The sequence below is a fragment of the Calliphora vicina genome, chromosome 2 (genome assembly GCF_958450345.1).
Source record: "Calliphora vicina chromosome 2, idCalVici1.1, whole genome shotgun sequence".
Lineage (NCBI taxonomy): Eukaryota > Metazoa > Arthropoda > Insecta > Diptera > Calliphoridae > Calliphora > Calliphora vicina.
The window spans coordinates 128905763-128929760 of record NC_088781.1 but is presented as its reverse complement, the minus strand read 5'-3'; the positions used below and the strand labels follow the sequence as shown (position 1 = coordinate 128929760).

At 26.6% G+C, this 23998-nt stretch overlaps 2 protein-coding genes across 2 annotated transcripts in view; one reads left to right on the top strand and one right to left on the bottom strand.

Moving 5' to 3' along the window:
• The window catches only part of Ance-3, a 250436-nt gene that overhangs the window by 111197 nt on the left and 115241 nt on the right, over positions 1 to 23998 (top strand). The gene's annotated exons all lie outside the window — the stretch shown is intronic.
• Positions 1136 to 12459, bottom strand: Vajk2. The gene is made up of 2 exons (XM_065501722.1): positions 12322 to 12459; positions 1136 to 3207 (listed from the first exon to the last, which is right to left on the bottom strand). The coding sequence occupies exons 1-2, from the start codon at positions 12331 to 12333 to the stop codon at positions 1903 to 1905; spliced, it is 1317 nt and encodes a 438-aa protein (XP_065357794.1). The 5' UTR covers positions 12334 to 12459; the 3' UTR covers positions 1136 to 1902.

The window sequence follows — 23998 nt, the reverse complement described above, 5'->3', positions numbered from 1 at the left end:
TGATATATCGGAGACAATTTCCTCCAAAGGTAAATTGAAGTTGTATTTTACAGAAATTTTGAAATTGATCGACTTTTAGTTAAAATCCCACATACAAATCTTATCCCATGGAATAGAAATAATTACAAATGTACAATAGTTTTATTATTTTCTTAATAATATTATTACAGAGATTATTTCAGCTTAAATTGTTTTCGAATTTATAAAATTTTCCAAATTTTATGTTGAAATTTAGAATTTACCCAATTTGTTTTAAAGTACCAAAGCAGTGAAACCCCTACGGAATACAGTTTTATACACGCAAGTATATTTTGAAAATGGTATTTCAGTCTTGTATCAACCCCAGACCAAATATGGCTCCAATAGGCAAATATTTTTATTTTATTTATTATTTTCAATAACCAAGATTATTGGCCATAATCGGTTTCAAATTTCTACTTAATATTTTAAAATTTAAATTTTTGGAATTTTTTAATTTTTTTTGGAATATTATTGAATTTTTTTCTTCAAAATTTAAAATATTTTATTTAGAATTGCATGATCGAACTATATTTGAATATTTTAAATTTGTTTAAAAACCCCATTTTAAGCTAAACTTTCAGTCCAATAAAATTACTCTGACAGCTTGATATTGCAATGTTTAGTATCCTTACTGTATTATAAATTAAATTACCTTTCCGACGATATCAAACACTAGTATTCCCGGTCAATAACTTCTATATAAATTAAGTGCAAACATATCTATTATCTATGGTATTAGCAAGTTTTCATTTAATTGAAATTGTGTGTACGATAAAAACTTTTGACATTGTTGGAATATATTTAATAATTTTAAGAACAATATTTCAAAAGCTTAACTATTCCTTTATTGATCCTAAAAGTTTGGCTGCGATTGATCCAGTATTTAATAAAATTTGGCCATTTCAACATTTACCCTATAAACAGTTACTGGGTGCGTATGATTAATATTAATTTAGAGATAAATTTATATTTCTTGCCATAACTTTAACATTTATAGGCGGATTTTAAATTTTAATTTAAATAATAAAAGCCAACAAATTAATCATGCGTTAATATTAATTATATGATTAATTTTTTATAGATTTCTTAGTAGATTATTGTAAAATAAAACAAATTTTTATATATATTTTTTTTATATTTTCCATACTTGGTCGTCTTTATTTATTATTTACACATACATTAAATATATACAAAATAAAAGAAACAATCAAATTAATTATAATAATAATAAAACAAAACACATTTTTGTTATAAAGTTTCAATATTGTTTTTTTTTGTTCACATAAATATATTAACAAATATAGAAAAACTAAAGAAAATCAAAACAAATGTTGCCAACAAAACAAAGAGTATTTAAGGTACATTCTAGTTTTCTTTATAGAAGAGAAAAATAAACCTAAGAAAGGGCAAGTCTAGCTGTTGATTAAGAAAAATTGTTTTATAAGAATTTAATAATTAAAAGTAAATATTGGCAGTGTAGCGTTTGTTTCTACTTCATCTAATAAGCAGCTTTAAAAATAAACTTAGGTTTTTTTACCTCAAACTATTTGTGGTATTGAAAGCAACATATCTTTTTGATATCCTACTTTTTTTTAATATTTGCAATGGATGTCATAAATTTGATTTAAATATTTTTGTTTGTAGTAAAAAAATTTTTTCTTTCGTAAATTTCATTTCGTTATCACACACTAAAACTAAAAAAAAATAATATTTTACAAAAAATTACATAGATTTAAGTTTAAGAAGAAATTATAATAATTTTTGTTTTAAAAGAAATCAGGCCGTTTTAGATTCTAAATACGCCTGGATGGTTTTCTTGTTAAAAGAGATTTTTCTTGGTATTTTCTTAAAATTTGTTGGTTTTTTTTTTTGGGAAATTATCTATTTCTTTTTGTGTAAATAACCATGGCCGTGACCGTAACCACCATGGCCATAACCGCCATAACCTCCATGACCACCACCAACGATGATGCCACCATGACCACCACCGCCTACATGACTTTCGAGATGTACGGGCACAGCAACGGGAACCTTGTAGGGTACTTGTCTTTCAACAGCTACAGGAACATTGTGTTCTACTGGCACGGCGTAGGGACGATCGACGGGTACCTTAACGGGGTAGGGTACCTGGCGTTCTACGGGATAAGGAATTTCCTTAACAACGGGGTATGGCCGGGGTACTGCGACCTTGACGTGCACAGCTACTGGACGGTCAACTGGATAAGGCACTGGATGATCAACGGGTACTTGGACAGGCACGGCAACCTTCTTTTCTACTTGATAGGGCACTGGCTTTTCAACGTGCACTGGATAGGGCTTGATAACATGAACGGGATAAGGACGATCTACAGCCACCTTATAGGGTACTTGTACAATCTTTTCAACGGGGTAGGGTTGGGGTACATGGACGGGCACTTTAACGGGTACCTGGACAATCTTTTCTACTGGGTAGGGTTGGGGTACGGGTACTTTGACGGGCACATGTACAACCTTTTCGACTGGGTAAGGAGCTGGGACGGGTACCTTGACGGGCACAGGGCGGTCAACGTGAACGGGCACTTGAACATGAACAGTTCTTTCAACGGGGTAGGGTTGTGGTACATGAACGGGTACTTTAACGATTTCCTTGACGGGATAGCTGACAATCTTTTCAACGGGGTAGGGTTGGGGTACGGGTACCTTGACGGGATAGGTAACAGTTCTTTCAACGGGATATGGTACATGACGATCCACTTGATAGGGTACAGCAACATTGCGTACAACAGTGTTGACTTGCACATTAGTGGGAATAGCGGCACCACCGGTAGCGCCAAAACCGCCACCACCACCACCGCCGCTAACAATAACACCACCACCACCATAACCACCGCCATAGCCGCCACCATAACCGCCTCCATAAGCGCCACCATGGCCGCCACTAACAAGAATAGCGCCACCACCATGACCGCCACCATGACCACCGCCTACGAGGAGGCCACCATGACCCGAATGGCCATAACCGGAGGGAGCATAACCGTGTCCGACACCATGGATAATACCACGTTTCTCTTGTTTCTTCTCAACGGTGCTTTCAGCAGCTTTAGCATCTGAGGCGGCGGGTTGAGGTTCAATTGCTTTAGCTTCTACTTCCTTCTTGGCATCCTCGGCTTGGGCGAGAACGCACAGGGCTAGAAGCCCAAAAATAAGCTAAAGTAAAGGGAGGAAAAAAAGAGAAAAATTATGAGTAAAGTGTGTCATAGAACATTAATACAAAAAAAGATTAATAGAATTTTTTAAGTCTTTTAAATTGTTGAATTATAGTTTCAGTTGTGGAACAAAGTTCAAAAGAAAATATTAAATTTTCAAACTAATTAACGGGCAGTTAAAGAATAGGATTTTCTAATTATTATGTCGGAGAATGTCTGTGCTAATATTTAAAGTTGTTTCGAATGCTATAAAAAGGAGACAGTAGTTACTTTTTTAAAAATAAAAGTTACAAATTTAACAAACAAGAGCTAGTAAGTTGTCTTTTTTAAAACAATATTTAATTTCTTAAAAAGTTTGAGTGATCTTTAGCATTATTTTAAAATAGTTGGCAAATTAATATTAATCATACGTCAGATTATACAGATTTCTTATTTAAAGCTTAAAATGGATAAATTTTGTTAAATTAGATGAAAAATGGAGCAGTAGTTAACATTTTGAAAATAAATCTTTATTAAAATATTGAAATTAATATTAATCATATGCCTGGTTAGCCACAAATTTTATTTAAAGTTTGAAAGTGATAAAGGTTATTTTAAATCGGATAATAAAGAGACAGTTTTTGTCAAATTAAAGCAACGTTTTATGTCATAAAAATGTTTGTGATTTTTAACTTAATTAAACAAAAACCGAAAATTAATATTAATCATACGCCAGGTTAGACAAAAAGTTTCTTTTAAACTTTAAAGTAAAAAAGATTGTTTCAAATAAAATAAAAGAGGGGGCAGTAGTTGCCCAAATAAAACAACAGTTTGTTGCTTAAAAATATATAGCAATTTGAGCTTAAAGTGATTCTGAATTTAATATTAATCATACGCCGGGTTAGAAAAAAATTTGTTTTAAACTGTAAAGTGTTAAGTTTTGTTTCAAATAAGATAAAAGAGGAGACAATAGTTGCTGAAACAAAACAACAGTTTGTTTCTTCAAAATATATAGTAATTTCAGCTTAATTTTTAAATAATTCTGAAATTAATATTACTCATAGGCCAGGTTAGACAAAAAATTAGTTTTAAACTTTCAAGTGTTAAGTTTTGTTTCTAATGGTACAAAAGAGGAGACAGTAGTTGCCCAAATAAAACAACAGTTTGTTGCTTAAAAACGTACAGTAATTTGAGCTTAATTTTAAGCTTTAATTCCATTAATTAATATTAATCATACGTCTGGCGGTGGGCTTAAATTTTATTTAAAGCTTTATAGTGATTAAGTTTGTTTTAAATAAGATGAAAAGGGGAACAATAATTCCAAAAAAGTCTATCTTTTAAAAAGGCAGAGTGGATTTTAGCTTAATTTTAAAACAATTCGAAAATTTATATTAATCATACGTCCCAATAGACAAACATTGTATTTGAAACTTTGCGGTGGTCATAAATTCATGTAAAGTGATTATGTTTGCTTTAAATTAGATGCAAGAGGGAACAGTAATTGTCAGAATATTAGAAAATTATATTTATTTAAAGGGCAGAGTTGATTTTAGCTTAATTTTAAAACAATTCGGAAATTTATATTAATCATACGTCCCAATAGCCAAACATTGTATTTGAAGATTTCCGATGATAAAGTTGGCTTTATATGGATTGAACAAAGAAATAGTTGCGAGAAATAGTTGGCAGAATCAACAAAAAAGTTTATTTCTTGAAACTATGTAGACATTTTTTATCTTAATTTTAAAATAATTGCGAAATTGATATTAATCATACGTCTGGCTGTGGGCACACATTTTTTTATGCTTTAAAGCTTCATATTGGTTGAATAAAGAAGATTGTAGTGGTCCATTTTATACAGAAAGGTGTTTTTTTCCCAAAAAAAGTAAAGTGATTTTTGGCTGAAATTTAAATTATTTCCGAAATTGATATTAATCATACGCTCGGCTACGCAAACATTTTATTTAATGCTTAAAATGATTTAAATCGTCTAACAACACTTTAAAGTGTATCCTTGCTAAGGATATTAAAGGAGCTTTCAAGATTGAGCTAATTATAAAAATATTGAATTAATATCAATCATACGTCTGGTTATAAACAAAGTTTATTTAAAGTGATGAAGTTTGCTTCATAAGGGTTGAAAAAATAGATAGTTGTTGTTAATTTTATAAAGAATAGTGTATTTCTTAAAAAAAGTAGAGTTATTTTTGTTTGAATTTTAAATTAATTAAATTAATGTTTTTCTAACTAGGCGTATGATTAGCCCAGTTAGAAAAACATTTTATTGAATGCTTAAAAGTGTTAACATTTTATTATAACACTTTAAAGGACAACAAAACAGGGTGAAAATATCGCTAAAGTTGCTAAGGATATTTAAAGATTGAGCAAATTATAAAAATATTGAATTAATATCAATCATACGTCTGGGTAAAAAATTATATTTAAAATAATAAATTTTGTTACATAGTTGATGAAACAGAAGGCTAAAGTTTTCTATTTTATAAAGAAAATTTTATTGCTTAAAAAAGTAGACTTCTTTTTGGCTGAATTTATAATTATTTTCGAAACTGATATTAATCATACGCTCTGTTAGGCAAATATTTGATTTAAAGCTTAGAAGTGTTTAAATCTTATTACAACTCTTTAAAGGACAACAAAACAGGGTGAAAATATCTCTAAAGTTGCTAAAGATAGTAAAGGGTCTTTAAATATTGAGATAATTATACAAATATTGAATTAATATCAATCATACGTCTGGGTATAAACAAAGTTTATTTAAAGTGATCAATTTTATTACATATTTGATGAAACAGAAGGCAAAAGTTTTCTATTTTATAAAGAAAAGCGCATTTCCTAAAAAAGTAGAGTGATTTTTGTTTGAATTTTAAATTATTTTCGAAATTGATATTAATCATATGCCATGTAAAGCAAAAATTTTATTCAAAATGTCTTTAGGGGCCTCAAATTATCCTGAAATATTCTAAAATTTGCTAGAAATTCAAAAATCATAATATATAAGAAAGAATCTTGAGTATTTATGGAAAATTATAAAAAATATATGAATTAATATCAATCATACGCCTAGGAATAAACTAAATTTATTTTAAGCTTTAAAATCCTAAAGTTTTGTTTTAAAACCTTTAAGGAATTAGAAAAATCAAAGCAAATCAGACAAGTTATTGTAATAAATAAATATTAAGCTTTATTTCCTTTAATTTGTGTTTGCTAAAATTTCTGTAAGCCAAAACATGTTCCTTTGTTGGGTATTTCCTAATTAGCTCCTCCCTATTTTTTTAATTAATTGTTTTAAAATTATTACTTAACACCTTAAACATGTTTCATTAAACATTTTTTATGGATTTTTTATATTAAAATGTTTGACATTTATTTAAATTTGCTTTTCAATTTGTCATTGCCAAGTTTAGGCAAAAAGTCAAAGCATGATGTTTAGCTGCAAACAGCACGCATACACATTATTATGGCTTAATGCTAAGAAAAAACAAAAAAGTGAAATGTGCAGTCATTCAAGTTAAATATAACTAAATAAAAACCTTACATTTTTTGTAAAATTTTGCAATGAACTTGGCTTAAAGCCCATGAAGCAGCAGTAAATGAAAAGAAAACAAGAAATAAATAAAATGCTTGAGTAAACAGCAACCACGAATTGAGGAATGCTTTATTTGGAAAGAAAATTATTCAGAAATCCAAAAATTGCAACTGAAATTTAATTAGTGCTCAGAAAAAAACTTAAACTATCAAGTAATAATGAATCAAATAAATATTGAGAATCAAATACACTCAAAAATATGTGTAATTTATAGATATAACAGTTTATAATAGAGACATTACTAAACTACTTCCAAGTAATGGAAATAGTATGTTGTAAAGTCATATGTTTGGGTTCAATAATATTTTATTTACACTATTTTCTTTATAACATTTTATAATTGAGACATTACTAAACTACTTCTAGGTAATGAAAGTAGTATGTTGTAGTAATATTTTATTCATGCTCTCTTTACTCTCTTTTTAATGTTTAAAGATGTCTCTATTTCATAATAAACTCAACCTGCCTCTATGTTTGTTAAAACCTCTCATGTCAACAATAACAAACTTGTTATAACATAATAATAAAAGCCGGCTTCAAGTCACTTTTGTTTTCAATTTTTTTGCCACATTTTCTATGTGTTTTTACACTCAATGGCTTAAACTCAATAAAGGTTATTGATTGATAACAAAGCCAAATATGATTATTATATAATTTCAAGCTATTTAATTATATTTATTATATAATTTCATTTATTAAAACAACACGTACTTGGCTTTATTACATTTAACCATAAACTTGTCAATGAAACCTTTAAAAGGCCCCCTTAATGCATTTCACACATTAAACACAAGTAATAGTTTTTTGTTTTTTGTTTTAGGTGTTTTGCCGTAACTAGCAACGGTTTCCTTTTTAGGTAACAGTAACGTTTTTGCTGTTATGTTAGTGGTAAATTTATGGTTAACGGAAGTTTTTACCCAACTTTTTTGTTTGTTTTGATTTGATTTGAGTCTTTTGGGTTTTAAAGGTCATTTTGTTTTAAACCATTCATTCATTGTTTAAGGAAATTGGTCTACTTTTTGTTAAATATTATATAATATTTTTATGTTTATTTTGGTTTGTTTATTAAGTTGTCAATACAAATGTTATGTTTTTATATCTGTAGCTAAATAAGGTTAAATGCTGTTAACAATTTTTGTAGTTACATTTGTTATTTTGTTTTGCTGATTTTTTTTTATTTGAGAATAAATAAGGTAATGCGGCCTATTTAATGTTGCAAACAAGAAATGCAGTTTTGGTTAGGGGGGAAAAATTCATACACAGAAAGTGAAGAAACGAAAACAATTTCAGTTACAAAATTAATATCTTAATAAAATCGTATGATTCTGTATGTTTTAAGGCATTATTAAAGATTCAAAAACTATTACAGATGAAAACTGATATTTTTGTTAAAACTCTGCCTATTTAAAATTTCATATTAAGCGATAATCAATTCCTTATTTAATTCTCTCTTGGTCAGATATACTCGATTATTTGCATTTTGTTTCCATGAAAAATTGTTAATTGATTTTAGTTTAAAATCGAAGGAAAGAATGGAATATAAGGTTGTATAAAATAATATTCTCAGACTAGAAGATTGATTGATTTGATTAAGCTCTAGGCTACTTTGATTCTAAGTTAAAGGTATATTTGTATACTTTTTAAGAAAATGTTTGATACTGCTTCTCAAGTCAAAGAATCTAGGCTACTTTGATTCTAAGTTAAAGGTATATTTGTATACTTTTTAAGAAAATGTTTGATACTGCTTCTCAAGTCAAAGAATTAAGTTAAAGGATAATTGAAGATTACGATTTTTGTTTTGAGGGTTTTGTCAATCTGAAAAGAGAAGTCTTTCCAGCTGCTGAACTTTTAATTGCCAGATACTAGAGCAACATATATAGTCAATAAAACGTATTTTGATTGGTGCTAACTTTTTGCTATAAATTCTTGGTAGAAATGGAGGCTAAAACTTTTATTTTAATGGAAATTCTAAATTTCCATAAATCATTTTAAAAAAAGATTTTATATATTTTTTTAAATTTTAAATCAATTTTTTTCATATTTAAAAAAAAAATTTATTTTAAATTTTAAATTTTGAATATTTTTGTTTAAAGCTTTCAATATTTTGTTAGAAATAGGTATTTTATTAACTTTAAAATTAGTTGAAATAAAACTTTTATCGAAATACTCTTTTTTTTTAAATAAAACTTTTATCTAAATACATTTTTAAAATTTATTTGATTGTAAATATGAAAATTTCGAAACAATTTTTAATAAAAAAAATTTGGAGATTTTTATTTAAAATTTTTATATTTTTATTGGAAATTTTTATATTTTTATTGGAAATTTTATATATTGATTGTAAATTTCAAAACAATTTTTAATAAAAAAATGTTTTTAAATAAAATTTTGAGATTTTTATTTAAAATTTAAAAAAATTTTATTGGAAATTTAAAGTTTTTTAATTTCAAAAAATTAGAAATTAACAAAAATGCAAATAAAATTTTTCAAAAATTTGAAAATTTCAAAATATTTTTTTGTAAAATTTGGTTTATTAAAATTTGGAATTCTTTTATTTATAATTTTCAATATTTTTTTTAATTTCAATTTTTTTACAGTTTCGATGAGTATGAATTTTTTTTTTCATTTTAAAATTTTATATTAAAATTTCAATAATTTTCAATTTGAAAAATAAAATTTTTTATCAATATGAATCTTTTTACATTTTAAAATTTGATATTAAAATTTCAATAATTTTCAATTTGAAAACTTTTCATGTAAAGCTTTCAATATTTTGTTAGAAATAGGTATTTTATTAATTATAAAATTTGTTGAAATAAAACTTTTATCAAAATACGAAAATTTCAAAATTTCAAAATATTTTTTTTAAAATTTGGAATTCTTTTATTTATAATTTTCAATATTTTGTTTAATTAAAATTTTTTTACAGTTTCGAAATTTTTTAAATAAAATTTTTTATCACTATGATTTTTTTTTCATTTTAAAATTTCAATATTTTCAATTTGAAAAATAAAATTTTTTATCAATATGAATCTTTTTACATTTTAAAATTTCAATAATTTTCAATTTGAAAAATTTTCATAACAATTTTGAAAATTCTCTATTCTTTCTATTTTAAAAATTTCATTTATATTTTTCTTAAAAATTTTAAAATTATTTTGTAGAAATTTTCTTTATTTACGAAAAAAATTTATTTTTCTTAATTCTGGGAATTTTTTAAAAACATGTTTTTATAACATTGTCGTGAAGTGAAAATTTTAATTCTGGAAATTTTACAAAATTTTGTTTTCTTTTTTAATTTCTATTTTTTACAGTTTCGAAATTTGTTATCAATACAAGTTTTTTAAATCTTTTTTCATTTTCAAATTTGAATTTTTTTCAATTTGAAAAATTTTCATATCAATTTTAAAATATCTTTTGAATTGAATTTTGATTTTTTTCAAAATTTGAAAATTATTTACAAATAACTGTTTTGAAATTTTGTTTAAATTTTTATAAATTTACTAAAAGAATTTAAGTTTTTTAAATTCTGAAAATTTTTCAAAATTTAGAATTATTTTTTTTTTTAATTTCTTGTATTTGTATTTTGCTTTTGAAATTAATTTCAATATAAAATTTTATAAATCATATTTATTTTAAAATTTGTGACGTGTTGAAAACGATTTTCAAGTTCTATTGATTTCAATTTTACAGGATTATAGATTTAGTAAAGAAATTTGAAAAATAAATATCGAAAAAATGCTGGGTGTAATATTATAACGTATCTATGAATCGTTTAATAGGAAAAAATCAAATATTTAAGATATTTTTTACATATTTGCCTAAAGGTATGTTCATACTATTGAAAAAGGTAATAAACAATTCTGAATCATACAAATATTTGTTGAAAGGAATGTGAAATATTTGCCCAATTCACAATTGTAGCATTGTATGTCATAAATATTTTTCAAAAAAATTTTTCGAAACAAAAACAAAACATTAATAAAAATAATTACGACATACAGCGATACAACGCTACGACACCAATTGTGAATTGGGCAATTGCTATTTATTTTATGTGTTTATAATGTTAGATTTTGAACTAAGTAATGTACTTTTAGATAAACTATAATTTAGTTGTAAATAATGAATTTAATATTTGAACAATGTGAACTAACATAAGTTAAACCAAAACTTTTGTATGATCAGCTTCAGTTTAAAGAGTTAGGAGTTTGAAAATGTCTTAAGATACGTTCACACTGTTTAAATTTGGTATTAATATCTTTTTTGAATTAAATAAATATTTATTCACGGAAAAGTTAACTATAATTTTATTTAATTTTATTATTTAAATTATCTGAAGAGATGTCTGAGACTAATGTAATCACAGAGAAGAGGGTGTGGCATTTCCTGTTTTGGAATATTTTAGAATTCAGCTAGAGTGTTTCTTTGGTCAGCTATTGAAATGAATGTTTACACAGTAACTGCTTAAATTTTAAATTGAATTATTTGGAAAAAAAGTTTATTGCTTATAACTGTAATGGAGCTGTCTGCAATGTTGTAAGTAATAACATAAAATCTTGCAAGTATTTAATTGAAAAATATCTTTAATACAGTGTTTAATTGAATCTCAGTTTACCCTATTAAGGGCAAGAAGTTTGAATTCTGATGAATGCTTGAAATAAATCTCTATAGTTGCAAGACATTGTTAGATTGATTAGATTACTGTGTTTATTTTGATGTAATTAAAATATTATTTTAATTGGAAGGCAGTTTTTAGTAATAGATTCTTTAAATAGCTTAAAATTTTTTATAAAAAATTAAAAAATTAAGCCTTTAAAGTTGCAAGAGATTAATTTAAAATTATTAAACATTTATTAATTAAATCATTATTTTGGGAATTTTGAATTTTTGTAAAGAAAGTGATTTAACTGTAACTGCAAATTCTGGTTTGAAAACCATATTGTTTTGAGTTTCTTTTATATTAAATGAAGAATTATTTCTCAGTTTTGAAAGGAAAATCACTTTTATTTAATATTGAGATCAATTATATGATAAAAATAACTCATTAATCCAATTAAACGTTTTTAAAACCATACAGCTGGCTTTATGTGAAAATATAATTACTATATTATTGTGCAAAGGATTTTGGTTTATACTTTAATCATTTACAAGACATTTTTATTAGCAATTCAAGCTTTTTATAGCAAATTACAGGCAATTAACTCTTTTGTTTTTTTAAGCACAAGAAACAAAAACTGCTATTTCATTTGATAATTATTTATAATTAGCAAGAAAAAACACACTTTAAAGCTTAAACTTTGTTCTTTAGCTTTTATTCTTCAAAATCCACAATTTAACTCATGTCTCTTAACTCTTTTGTTTTGTAAAGCTAGAATTTTATTTTTCAACTGTTTTTGCTTAAAATTCTTTATAATTCTTTAGATTATAAATTATTGTTTATTATTTAACACTATACTTTAAATTATTTTGTTATTTAAAAGTTTTTTTTATTTAATTTTTTCTTTTTTTTTGAATGAAAAAACCTACCATAGATTTCATTTTTGTTCTGTTTGTATTACAAATTAAACCGCACAAACACGCTCACACACTTATACAAATATGCTCTTCGTCCTGGTGTTTTAATTGAAAAAAAACCAAGGGTTGTTTTTGGACGAACCCACAACAGTAAACTGAATAATTTTGACCAGTGTACACAAGCTTTATATACCAACGCTCACAAAATTAAGCTGACAGAAATCTAAAGCATCTCATTGCTTTAGATTTCAATACTTTTTTTTGTTGTCTTTTGCATTTGAAATGTCTTTTTTTGTTTTTTTTTTCATTTCTGCCAGCCACCAGAAGAGGCTTTAGAGTTATTTTGTGTAATTAAAAACTCAATAAAACAACACAAAATTTTTCTTTTAATACAAAGTTTAAGCTAAACTATAGCAGAAATTCAAAAACAAACTCAAAATCTTTGAGAGTCAAAATAAAAACAAAAACAAACACAAAATTGCAACTAAAAACAAATCTTTTGATTTAAACAGCAGCAGCAGTAGCCTTAAAAGAGTAACTTAAGCAAACACATTTTAATTAAAAGCTTTTTTTGTTAGTTTGCTGCAAAAACAATAAACTGTAAGATTAATTTTCAAACTGAAAGTGAGAGTCTTTTAGCAGAAAAAAAGCTTTCAATTCGTATATGTATACAAGAGAGCCTCACATGTACAGTGTCTGTGAATACATGTGTTTTAAATAAACAAATCGGTGTGTTTTTTCCCTGTATAGGTGGTTGTTTATTTGTTTATTGGTCTAATAAGAAACATTTTTTTTTTTTGGTTGCGTTGTTTCTTTTTTTGTTTAAGGTGGTTTTAAAGGAATGATTATATAATACATGTACAATTATTTTAAATTATTTCAAAACGAAAAAATAAAAATGGTAAAATAGACTAGCTGTAATTAAAATACATAACAAATAAATAAGTAAAGAAGTTTGTTAGAGAATTTAATATTAAATTGGAAGTTGATGGAAACTGATAGCTTCATATCCATCATATTAATAGTTTAAAAAGGATACATACAAATTCATATTTCTTTAAAGCATGCATTTTATAAGACATTACAAACAAATTGACCTTGGGTCTTCCGATTTTGATCATATTCGGTGAACACATACCCTTTAGAATCATTTGGATGTTTCTATTTCTATCTTTTTTTTTAATTGCGAAAAACTCGCGATCTTATTCGCGATTGTAATTTTTAGAAAAAACAAATTGAAGTTCCTATGACCATACAATGTATGTATATTGTGGATCGTTATAGATAGCGGGGTCGATTAAGCCATGTCCGTCTTTATATTGAAATCAAATTTCCCTAACCCCCCAAATAACTTACATATATGATTAATTCATCATTACGAGCCCTTAGAGCCAAATTATCGTAAGCGATATTCTCAGAATATCAAAATTGGTAATAACTTCAAAATTATAGGGGGTAAGATTTTATCGTAAGTTAATGTTTACATTTTACAGTAAACGAATTTTATCGTAAGCGACACATAGTGGTATAGAAAAAAAAGAGGGAAATAAATCTGTAACTTCTAAATGGTTAAATTGGTTTGAAATTTCACATGCGCAAAGAAGAAGTGCTGTTGAGTTTAAGTTCTGAGTGTGGACCTCATGGACCCACCAGGGGCGCGACCACGGGACCTCAAATTAGGACACCTCGGGTATGTTACATTTTTAAAACAATACTATTTCTTCGTTTGTGTTCCGATTTCAAAAAAATTACACATATAAAATCTTTTTATAGAGCGCTACAAAAGACCTAGTGGTAGCTATCAATTACCTCTTATAGCTTAGGAGATATTCGCATTTGAAAATTAAATTTTCAACAGTTTTACCCAGCTTACTCCAGTTTTTTGATAACAGCGTATCCAAATATTTTCCGATTTTCTCCGGTTTTCCTTCATTAGACTAACAACATATGTGTGTGTCAAAAGTGTTTAAAATAATGCCTATGTCCAAAGTTATATGCATTTTAATTTAAAAAATTTTAAAAAAACCGATTTTTCGCTATTTTTTTGGGAAAAAAAACTTTTTTTCTTTTTAAGTTATCGCAAAAAAATTCTAAAAGGATGTATAAGGAATTTATACTTTCGGAAAGCTAATTTTTCATAAAATATTCTAATTGAAAAAAAATTAAAAGTCGTTCTTACCGAGGGGACCAGGACCATTCAAAAAACACATATTTTTTTATGTAAAATTAAAATTTTGGGCAAAAATTCTCAAATCGCATATTCGATATCAAAATATTGTAACCGAAAAATAGACAAATAGCTTGAACGAAATTATATTATATCGCATCATAACATTTTTAATTCTATGAATAAATTTCAAAATAATCGAAAAAACTTTCTCCTGTAAAATTTGTGTTTTGTCGCTTACGATAATTTGGCGTTAAGGGCTCGAATACATCCGCTATAGACCCGGTTCTGCTATTTTTTATCTATATCTGGATTACTAAGTCATTAAAATAGACAATATGGATATCTAAAGATAGATAACAAACAAAATTTTAGAGGCTTTTTAAGCCACAACACAATTTTGATGTAAAAATTGATGTTAAAATTTTGAATTTTTTTGAGACTTTTCTACACATAAATAATGATAAATCAAAAACGGTTAGTCCGATATTTCTAAAATAAACTTAGAAAGATTGAAATTTACATAACCATAAAATGTTGAGAAAATGAGCTAATTCACTTAAATGCAAATAAATTCGAAAAGAATCCTTCGATTTTTATGATCGATATCCGATTTTGTTGCTATTATACGTGGCTTTGTGATAAAGTAATAAATCTGAACAATTTCTGTCGTTTTAATTTTTTCGTGATTTTTTTAAATCAAAAAATTTGCTATTTTCACATAAAAAATATATTTTTTGCTTAAATTTGTAATTATAACTCCGAAACTACTGAGCCGATTGAAACGTAATATACATGTGAAAATTTGTACATAGCATGGGGAAAATGTTTTCAAAATTCAATCAATCGAAAGAAGAATATTAACTATTAAATTTTATTTATATCAAACAAAAATGTTAAATTTTGTGATAATGAGCGAATTCACTTAATAGTGAATAAATTTGAAAAGAATCAATCGATGTTTATGATCGATATCTCATTTGATTGCTATTATATGTGGCCTCCCGATAAAGTAATAAGTCTGATCAATTTCTACCGTTTTCAATTTTTCATGAATTTTTTAAAACAAAAAAATTAGCTATTTCCACTTAAAAAAATTATTTTTTGTTTCAATTTGTTATTATAACTCCGAAACTATTGAGCCGATATAAAACGTAATAGATACACAGATTAAAGTTTATGTAAATTTCAATTTCCAAGTTTATTTAAAGCATATCGGACTAACCGCTTTTGAGTTATCATTAATTATGAGGAGAAACGTCTTAAAAAATTCACAACTACTCAAATTTTTTTTTTAAAACCTCCGCATAGAATTTAAAATTTGAGCCATATTTGTACATAGGTAGCCATGATGCATCAAATCTATATAGTGGTGACCTGTGTAATTCAAATTCCTTTGAAACGACTTACAGTGCACACTGGTCGATCCCATAGGCCAAAAATAAAAAAACAAAGTGAAAAGTTTGTCACCAAATGTGTCAGCACTATTTCTTATAAAAACAAGGTTTTAAAATTTATAGTTGTCTTTGTTTTATTCCAACTATACTCTTCAGGAATAGCTTCAAAAGTGAGAGCATGTTGAAAGTTGGTTTTTGCAGAGTGAAAAAGTGGAAAATTAAGCGCAACTTTAAATTAATTAAAACCATATAAAAAATGTTTTTTTGAAATAAAACAAAATGAATATTGAATTGGAAGGCATTAACTTAATTTTAAGATAATTACAATGTGTTCAGCTTCTTGTGTATTTTTTATAAAATTAATATTTGCCCAGTGTCATTTTTAGTGTTCGTTCGACCATATATTTCAATTTCAACTAGAGTTTTAGTTGTGTTTCCCCCTGATGTCTCCAATGGGATTTTTTCTGGTTTATTAGTTAATATTCCAAGATTCTAAAATTGGAAATTTCAGCTGCATCCTTTTGTATCTCTTTGATTTATGTCCCATACACCAAAGCGGCCTCGTTGTTTTCGATGTCCAACTTTGAATTTTTGTGAGGTGTTTTGTTTGTTTATGTTATTGTTATGCATGTAAAGAATTGTGTTTGCTTTTTTCTTTTCCATGGACTTTTAACAATTTTACTTTATGAATTTGGTCCTTATTATAAATTGTTTTTGCAATAGTCACATCTTATAATTGCAAACTTTCGCGCTCATATATTTTTGATATTTGGTGCTTAAAATGCTGGAAAAGTGAAGGATGTCTTGAAAAACTATATTAAAAATGAGGGCTACACATCTGAAGAAAGTAATTTAGAAACACGCTTAAATTATAATTGCAAAAAAATTTCAAAATTTTGGCAAAAATGCAATCGTATAAAAACAAAAGTTCAAAATACATATTCTGATTGGCTTGCCTAAAAGGAGTCGATTTTATTAAACTCACATGAGCGGGCGGACCACACCCAGATTTAGTTTGCAATTTTTTTAGTAAGAATTCTTATTGATTTTTAATTTTTTATCAATTTTAAAAAGTTTATAGTTTTACTTATATGGGGAGTGGGTGTGGCAGTTGTACAATAACGCCCATTTTTGAAAAAAATTTGTGTAATATCCTTATTACATACTGTATCAAAAATTATAAATGTACTATTATTCATTACCGAGATATGTAATTTTGATTAACTAGAATGTCATAACCTCGCACTGAGCGTTGTGGTGAATTTGGATGCTAAGGTATGGTAGGGGGTGGGTATGAGTCATCAAACACTCCCATTTTATCATTAAACAGTTCTGACATATGTATAAAGCCGTGACCGAAATTACAAGTTGATACCTACACTGGAAGTATTTTTGGTCGCCGACTCCATACAGCACCGACCACTGTGCAGTGGCGCCATTTGAGTTGTTTCGTTGCAAAAATCATAACTTTTAAACAAAATAAGATAATCAAACAATTTAAAAAGCAGATGATAGATAATTGACCAATCATCTGCTTTTTGACCTATGAAATGACTGTTTGAAATGGTTTTACGCCTTTTAGGTGCCTACTTATGGATTAGCAAAGCTTAAATTTGTGTAAAAATCAATTTTATGGCAAGTAAAATAAAATATTTTTTTAAAATTTTTGGTGTTTTATGTTTCTTTTTAAAGGCTTTTATGATTAAAAATTATTCCAGAAAAGATTTATTTAAAAAATTTTTGTAAAATTTTCCAGAAAAAATTTAAATTTTTTTTTAAATTTATTTTTAATTTTTTTTTTAAATATTACTCACAATCTGTAAAAGAAGGTATATCTAATGAATTTTCACGGTTATATGTCATAAATTGCACATTTTTGAAACCATGTCTTTTTTTAAAATTTTACCTCTAGCAAAAATGGGACAAGGAAGGGCAGCTGGATATTTTTTCTGACCTGGCCGATCTCTGTCTTCCGTGTCATAATCCCCGCTTCTGAACATCACATTGAAATCGATGAAACACATTCACCGTAAACTTCAGTAAGCAATCGGTGTGTTTCAGCGGCAAATTAAATAAGTAAAGCAAAACTTCCCGCATATGATGCTTTGTTGGCACAAAATTTGACAAAAAGATATATCATTTGTTGTGAAGCCCGCTATAGAAAATTTGAAATATTTTTTAGGAAATCTGCTATCCTGTCCTAGTTTTTATGGGGTGGGTTTGCTACAGATAGATTTATTCAAATAATTTTTTTTATTATAACTTGTTAAATTAAATTAAAAGCTAGATGTGAAACTTTTTTTAATAATAAACTTAGAATTTAAAAAATTCAATATTTTCACATCCAGCCTATTAAGTTTCACATTCAGAACGTGAACAGAAAACAATCGTCTACCGTTTATGCAAAAAGATACTGTCATCACAAAATCAATCAATTGCTTATTTTATTGTAGAAAGGGGATGGAGAGCTACAAAGTGACACTTCAAATTATCGATTGTTTGAATTAAAAATTATCTTTGCAGATGAATTAAACAGCTCTAGTATCAGTGCTAATGCTAGTGTGACAACGTGCCAACGTTATGAGCAGAATATTTATATCGAACAAATTCTGAAAATGGAAAAAAGTACTTACTGCAGCATTATTTATTGATTCAACTGCATGAGTTTAAGATAATAAGCCCCACTTCCACTATGTCTAGTAATTTTTTAATTAAATTTTTATACTGTCTGTTAAAATAATATTTGTATGAAAATTGTTAGTATAACTTTAGGTTAATTAAAAAAAATAGACATCGAACAGCAATATAACAAGTCATAAATTCAGATTGAGATTCTGAATAAAAAGTTGTTTTGTGGAACAGGGCCCTGATATTTTTTAGCATAAGTAGATCGTAAACTCTCTTGTAAAAGACCTAACTCGGTTGCAAAAACCTAACCACTTGATAGGAAACTAGAAAAAAACTCAAACAAAACAAGAAAGAGAGCTAAATTCGGCTGTGCTAAGACTACTCTGCACCAAATTATATTTAAAAAAAATTTTTAAATATTTTTAATGAACAAAATTTTTAAAATTTTATTCTTTAATTTTATTAGTGAAAAACAATGTCTAACAAAAAAAAATTTAGTGAAAAAATAAATCGGGCTTAAAATTATTTTTCTCGATTTTGACCCATTAGACCTACAACTATGGCCTTAAATACGTCGTTGCAAAGTACTTATCTATAATTAAATATCCATATTAATGACTTAGTTATCCAGATATAGATCAAAAAAAGGTAAAAAAGGAGGTTGTTCTGGTTTTTCCTTATATCTCAGCTATTTGAAATTCGATTTTCTCGATTTTTAATACCAACCGAACCGGGTCTATAGCGGATATATTGATGTGTGAATCATGTATGTAAGTTATTTAGGGGATTTTTGCCATATATAAATACACATACTACATCAGCAACTTTCCTGTCAATGACCTAACTCAGTTGTCAGAAATCTAACCAGATCGGAAACTAGAAAAAAACTAAAACAAAAAAATTACTCAAAATAATCACACAGAAGAGTGTTGTTTTTGTGTTCACATACATTTTTTACTAATACATATCCACCCCTTAGGTTTTTGACAATTGAGTTAGGTCTTTAACAGAAGAGTTTCCCATCTAATTTTATTGTTTGGAAACTAGAAAAAAAATCTCAAACATTAAATTAGATAGAAAACTGTCCTGTCGAAAACCTAACTCAGTTGGCAAAAACTTAACCACATAGATTGGAAACTAGATAAAAAAAATAAAACAAAAAAATTACTCAAAATAATGAAACAGACAAGTGTTGTTTTTGTGTTCACATTCTTTTTTTTTACTAATATATTGCAACCACTTAGGTTTTTGACAATTGAGTTAGGTTTTTAACTGAAGAGTTTCCCATCTAATTTTATTGTTCGGAAACTAAAAAAAAGCTCTACCACTAAAATTAGATAGAAAACTGTCCTGTCGAAAACCTAACTCAGTTGTCAATGATTTAATCACATAAATCGGAAACTATAAAAAACTTAAACAAAGAATTACTGAAAATAATCAAGCAGACTAGTGTTGTTTTTGTTTTCAAATTCTTTTTTTTTACTAATATATTCCCACCACTTATGTTTTTGACAATTGAGTTAGGTATTTAACAGAAGAGTTTCCCATCTAATTTTATTGTTCGGAAACTTGAAAAAAAAACTCAAACAATAAAATTAAACAGAAAACAGTTCTGTCGAAAACCTAACTCAGTTGGCAAAAACTTAACCATATAGATTGGAAACTAGAAAAAAAACTAAAACAAAAAAATTACTCAAAATAATTAAACAGACAAGTGTTGTTTTTGTGTTCACATTCTTTTTTTTAATAATGTATTCCCACCACTTAGGTTTTTGACAATTGAGTTAGGTATTTAACAGAAGAGTTTCCCATCTAATTATATTGTTCGAAAACTAGAAAAAAAACTCAAAAAATAAAATTAGATAGAAAACTGTTCTGTCGAAACCTAACTCCGTTGTCAAAAACCTAAATACCATTTTTTTTCCTGCAGCAAAAAATTTGTCACATGATCCAGTTTGGCATAGATAAATACACACAGAGTAGAAAATCTCCTGTAAAAGACCTAACTCAGTTGTCAAAAACCTAACCACATAGATTGGAAACTAGAAAAAAAACTAAAACAAACAAATTACTGAAAATAAACAAACAGACAAGTGATGTTTTTGTGTTCACATACTTTTTTTTTGCTAATACGTGGGTTTTTGACAATTGAGTTAGGTCTTTAACAGGCGAGTTTCTACTCTATGTGTATTTATCTGTGCCAAACAGGATCGGGTGACAATTTTTTTTTGGTACATCAGCACAGAGTAGAAAATCTCCTGTAAAAGACCTAACTCAGTTGTCAAAAACCTAACCACATAGATTGGAAACTAGAAAAAAAACTAAAACAAACAAATTACTCAAAATAATCAAACAGACAAGTGATGTTTTTGTGTTCACATACTTTTTTTTACTAATACGTGGGTTTTTGACAATTGAGTTAGGTCTTTAACAGGCGAGTTTCTACTCTATGTGTATTTATCTATGGTAAACACGATCAGGTGACAAATTTTTTTGCTGCAGCAAAAAAATTGTGGTTAGGGTTTTGACAACTGAGTTAGGTTATATTTTTCTACGATTTTTTGTTTTGAGGAAGTAATATTGTTTTGTATTGTCATAGTAATATATTTAGTTATTAGCCTAAATTAATAAAAAATGTCATAAATATTTTTATATTTTTTTTAGTTTAAAATTTATAATTCATTAGTTTTTTTTTCTATAAATACAATAGCACGTGTTTTTTTTAAAACATCTTCAATTTTATCGCTTATTTAACATACAATTAGCATGTCAAAGTGTTGTTTACGTGCTGCTTGAAAACAGCTTCTATTGCAGCTTCGTTTTCTTTCATCTTTTTTTTAACATCTTCATCTTTATCTTGAAGTAATAGCCAAATGAATGATTAAACGTGAACGATTACATATTAACACCAGCTACTGGTAATAGATATACAGAAATGTGTCTGTAGGCTTTATTTATGTTGTAGACATAAGTGAATATGTTGTTTGCATATTAGATGACTGATTAAAAATTGAGGATTATGTATTAAATATTTTGGCATTTTAATTGCATCTGGGGAGTGAGTTCAGGCAGCTATTGGATTGAATTGAATTGGTTTGCTTCAGTTTGTTTTCCTATTTTACAAACACATACTCATTAATTAAATAACAAGATGATTTACTACTTTTACTATAAATGTAAGGCTCTAAATCCAAAAAAAAAAAATTACTCTAATCAAAAGCTTTTAGATGTCAGTATTATAAAATAATGGGGGGTTTTTCTTTCACTTATTGTTTATTTCTTTATAAAATTATGTAAGCTGAAAATCGGTCTAATTTTGTGTGAGTTTTTCTTTTTTTTTTTGGCAGCCATTGCACTACTAACATACTTTTCGTTTGGTTATTTAATCATTTACAGGCCATTTTCCATTTTTATCTGCAACAATTTGACTTCTATTGTGTATGCTACACTTTCAAAATGTTTGAAAACATTATTTTTTGTTTAACAAATTGTATGCAATTTTTTTGTTACAAATTAAGAAAGGCTATATTTTTCTACAATATGTTTAAGTATTGTGTAATATAAAGTGTGGCTTTTATATAAAATTTTATTTAATTTTTTGCTATATTTGTTGCAACAATATTCTCATATGGCTTAAATTTAAACACTAATTTTCTTGTAACAGCTTATAAGGAGTTTAACGCTTTTGGGGTGTGCCCAGCCATGTTTAAATACCGAATCAATATTAAATGCAATTCAATGCTTAACATCTTAAAATCTCATAAACTCATATAAAGGCATCCTTTCACTTTATTTATTTATCATCTATTACGTTTATAAAAATTTAAACAATTCAAACTTCCTTTATTTTTTTGTTATATTTCAAAAAAAAAAAAAACAAGACTGGTTTTTCAATTTCAAAATTCTATTCTTTTGTTCTTAATGTTCTGAATTTATAGTGTCTGAAATGTCAAACTGTTTGTCCTAACGTCATCTTTATATGCACCTCATTAACTTTAATTAATTTGTTTGCATTGAATATATTCTCTCCTAAATTTGCTCATACAAATTATGATTTTTTTTAGAATTTTATTTATTAAAAAAACTCAAAACCTGTTGATAATTCCTGATATTGTTTTATCATGTTTTATTCATATGTGAAATACCCCAATTTAAACGGAACTGGTTGCTGCTAAAAAAATATTCCTTATTGTCTCCAAAGAAATTAATTTGCATTGAAATTAGGCGAGAAAAAAATCGAAATTTTTAATTAATTATTAAATTATGAAAACCAAACTGGAAATAATAGGAAGACAGCTACTTAACACCCCTACATGAATATTTATATTAAAAAAAAATAATTTATTTTTATTAAGTTTTTGTTAAAAAATTTAAATAATATTTCTTGAAACTGTAATATAAAATATCGATAACGAAATACTGAACTCGGGGAAACCTAAATTTAGATCCTACTATGAAAAAATTTAATCCTACTAAGACACTTTAATAATGTTTCGAAAATAAAACTGAAAAATCTGCATTTAAATAGCATTACATGAAGAAGTTTGTACGAATTAATCACAAAAAACTGCAGTACATACAAAATTAACGCTTTCTATAGAAAGGTAAAGTTATCGATAACTTTTCTATAGAAAAGTAAAGTTATCGATAACTTTTCTATAGAAAAGTAAAGTTATCGATAACTTTTCTATAGAAAAGTAAAGTTATCGATAACTTTTCTATAGAAAAGTAAAGTTATCGATAACTTTTCTATAGAAAAGTAAAGTTATCGATAACTTTTCTATAGAAAAGTAAAGTTATCGATAACTTTTCTATAGAAAAGTAAAGTTATCGATAACTTTTCTATAGAAAAGTAAAGTTATCGATAACTTTTCTATAGAAAAGTAAAGTTATCGATAACTTTTCTATAGAAAAGTAAAGTTATCGATAACTTTTCTATAGAAAAGTAAAGTTATCGATAACTTTTCTATAGAAAAGTAAAGTTATCGATAACTTTTCTATAGAAAAGTAAAGTTATCGATAACTTTTCTATAGAAAAGTAAAGTTATCGATAACTTTTCTATAGAAAAGTAAAGTTATCGATAACTTTTCTATAGAAAAGTAAAGTTATCGATAACTTTTCTATAGAAAAGTAAAGTTATCGATAACTTTTCTATAGAAAAGTAAAGTTATCGATAACTTTTCTATAGAAAAGTAAAGTTATCGATAACTTTTCTATAGAAAAGTAAAGTTATCGATAACTTTTCTATAGAAAAGTAAAGTTATCGATAACTTTTCTATAGAAAAGTAAAGTTATCGATAACTTTTCTATAGAAAAGTAAATTTATCGATAACTTTTCTATAGAAAAGTAAATTTATCGATAACTTTTCTATAGAAAAGTTAAGTTATCGATAACTTTTCTATAGAAAAGTTAAGTTATCGATAACTTTTCTATAGAAAAGTTAAGTTATCGATAACTTTTCTATAGAAAAGTAAAGTTATCGATAACTTTTCTAT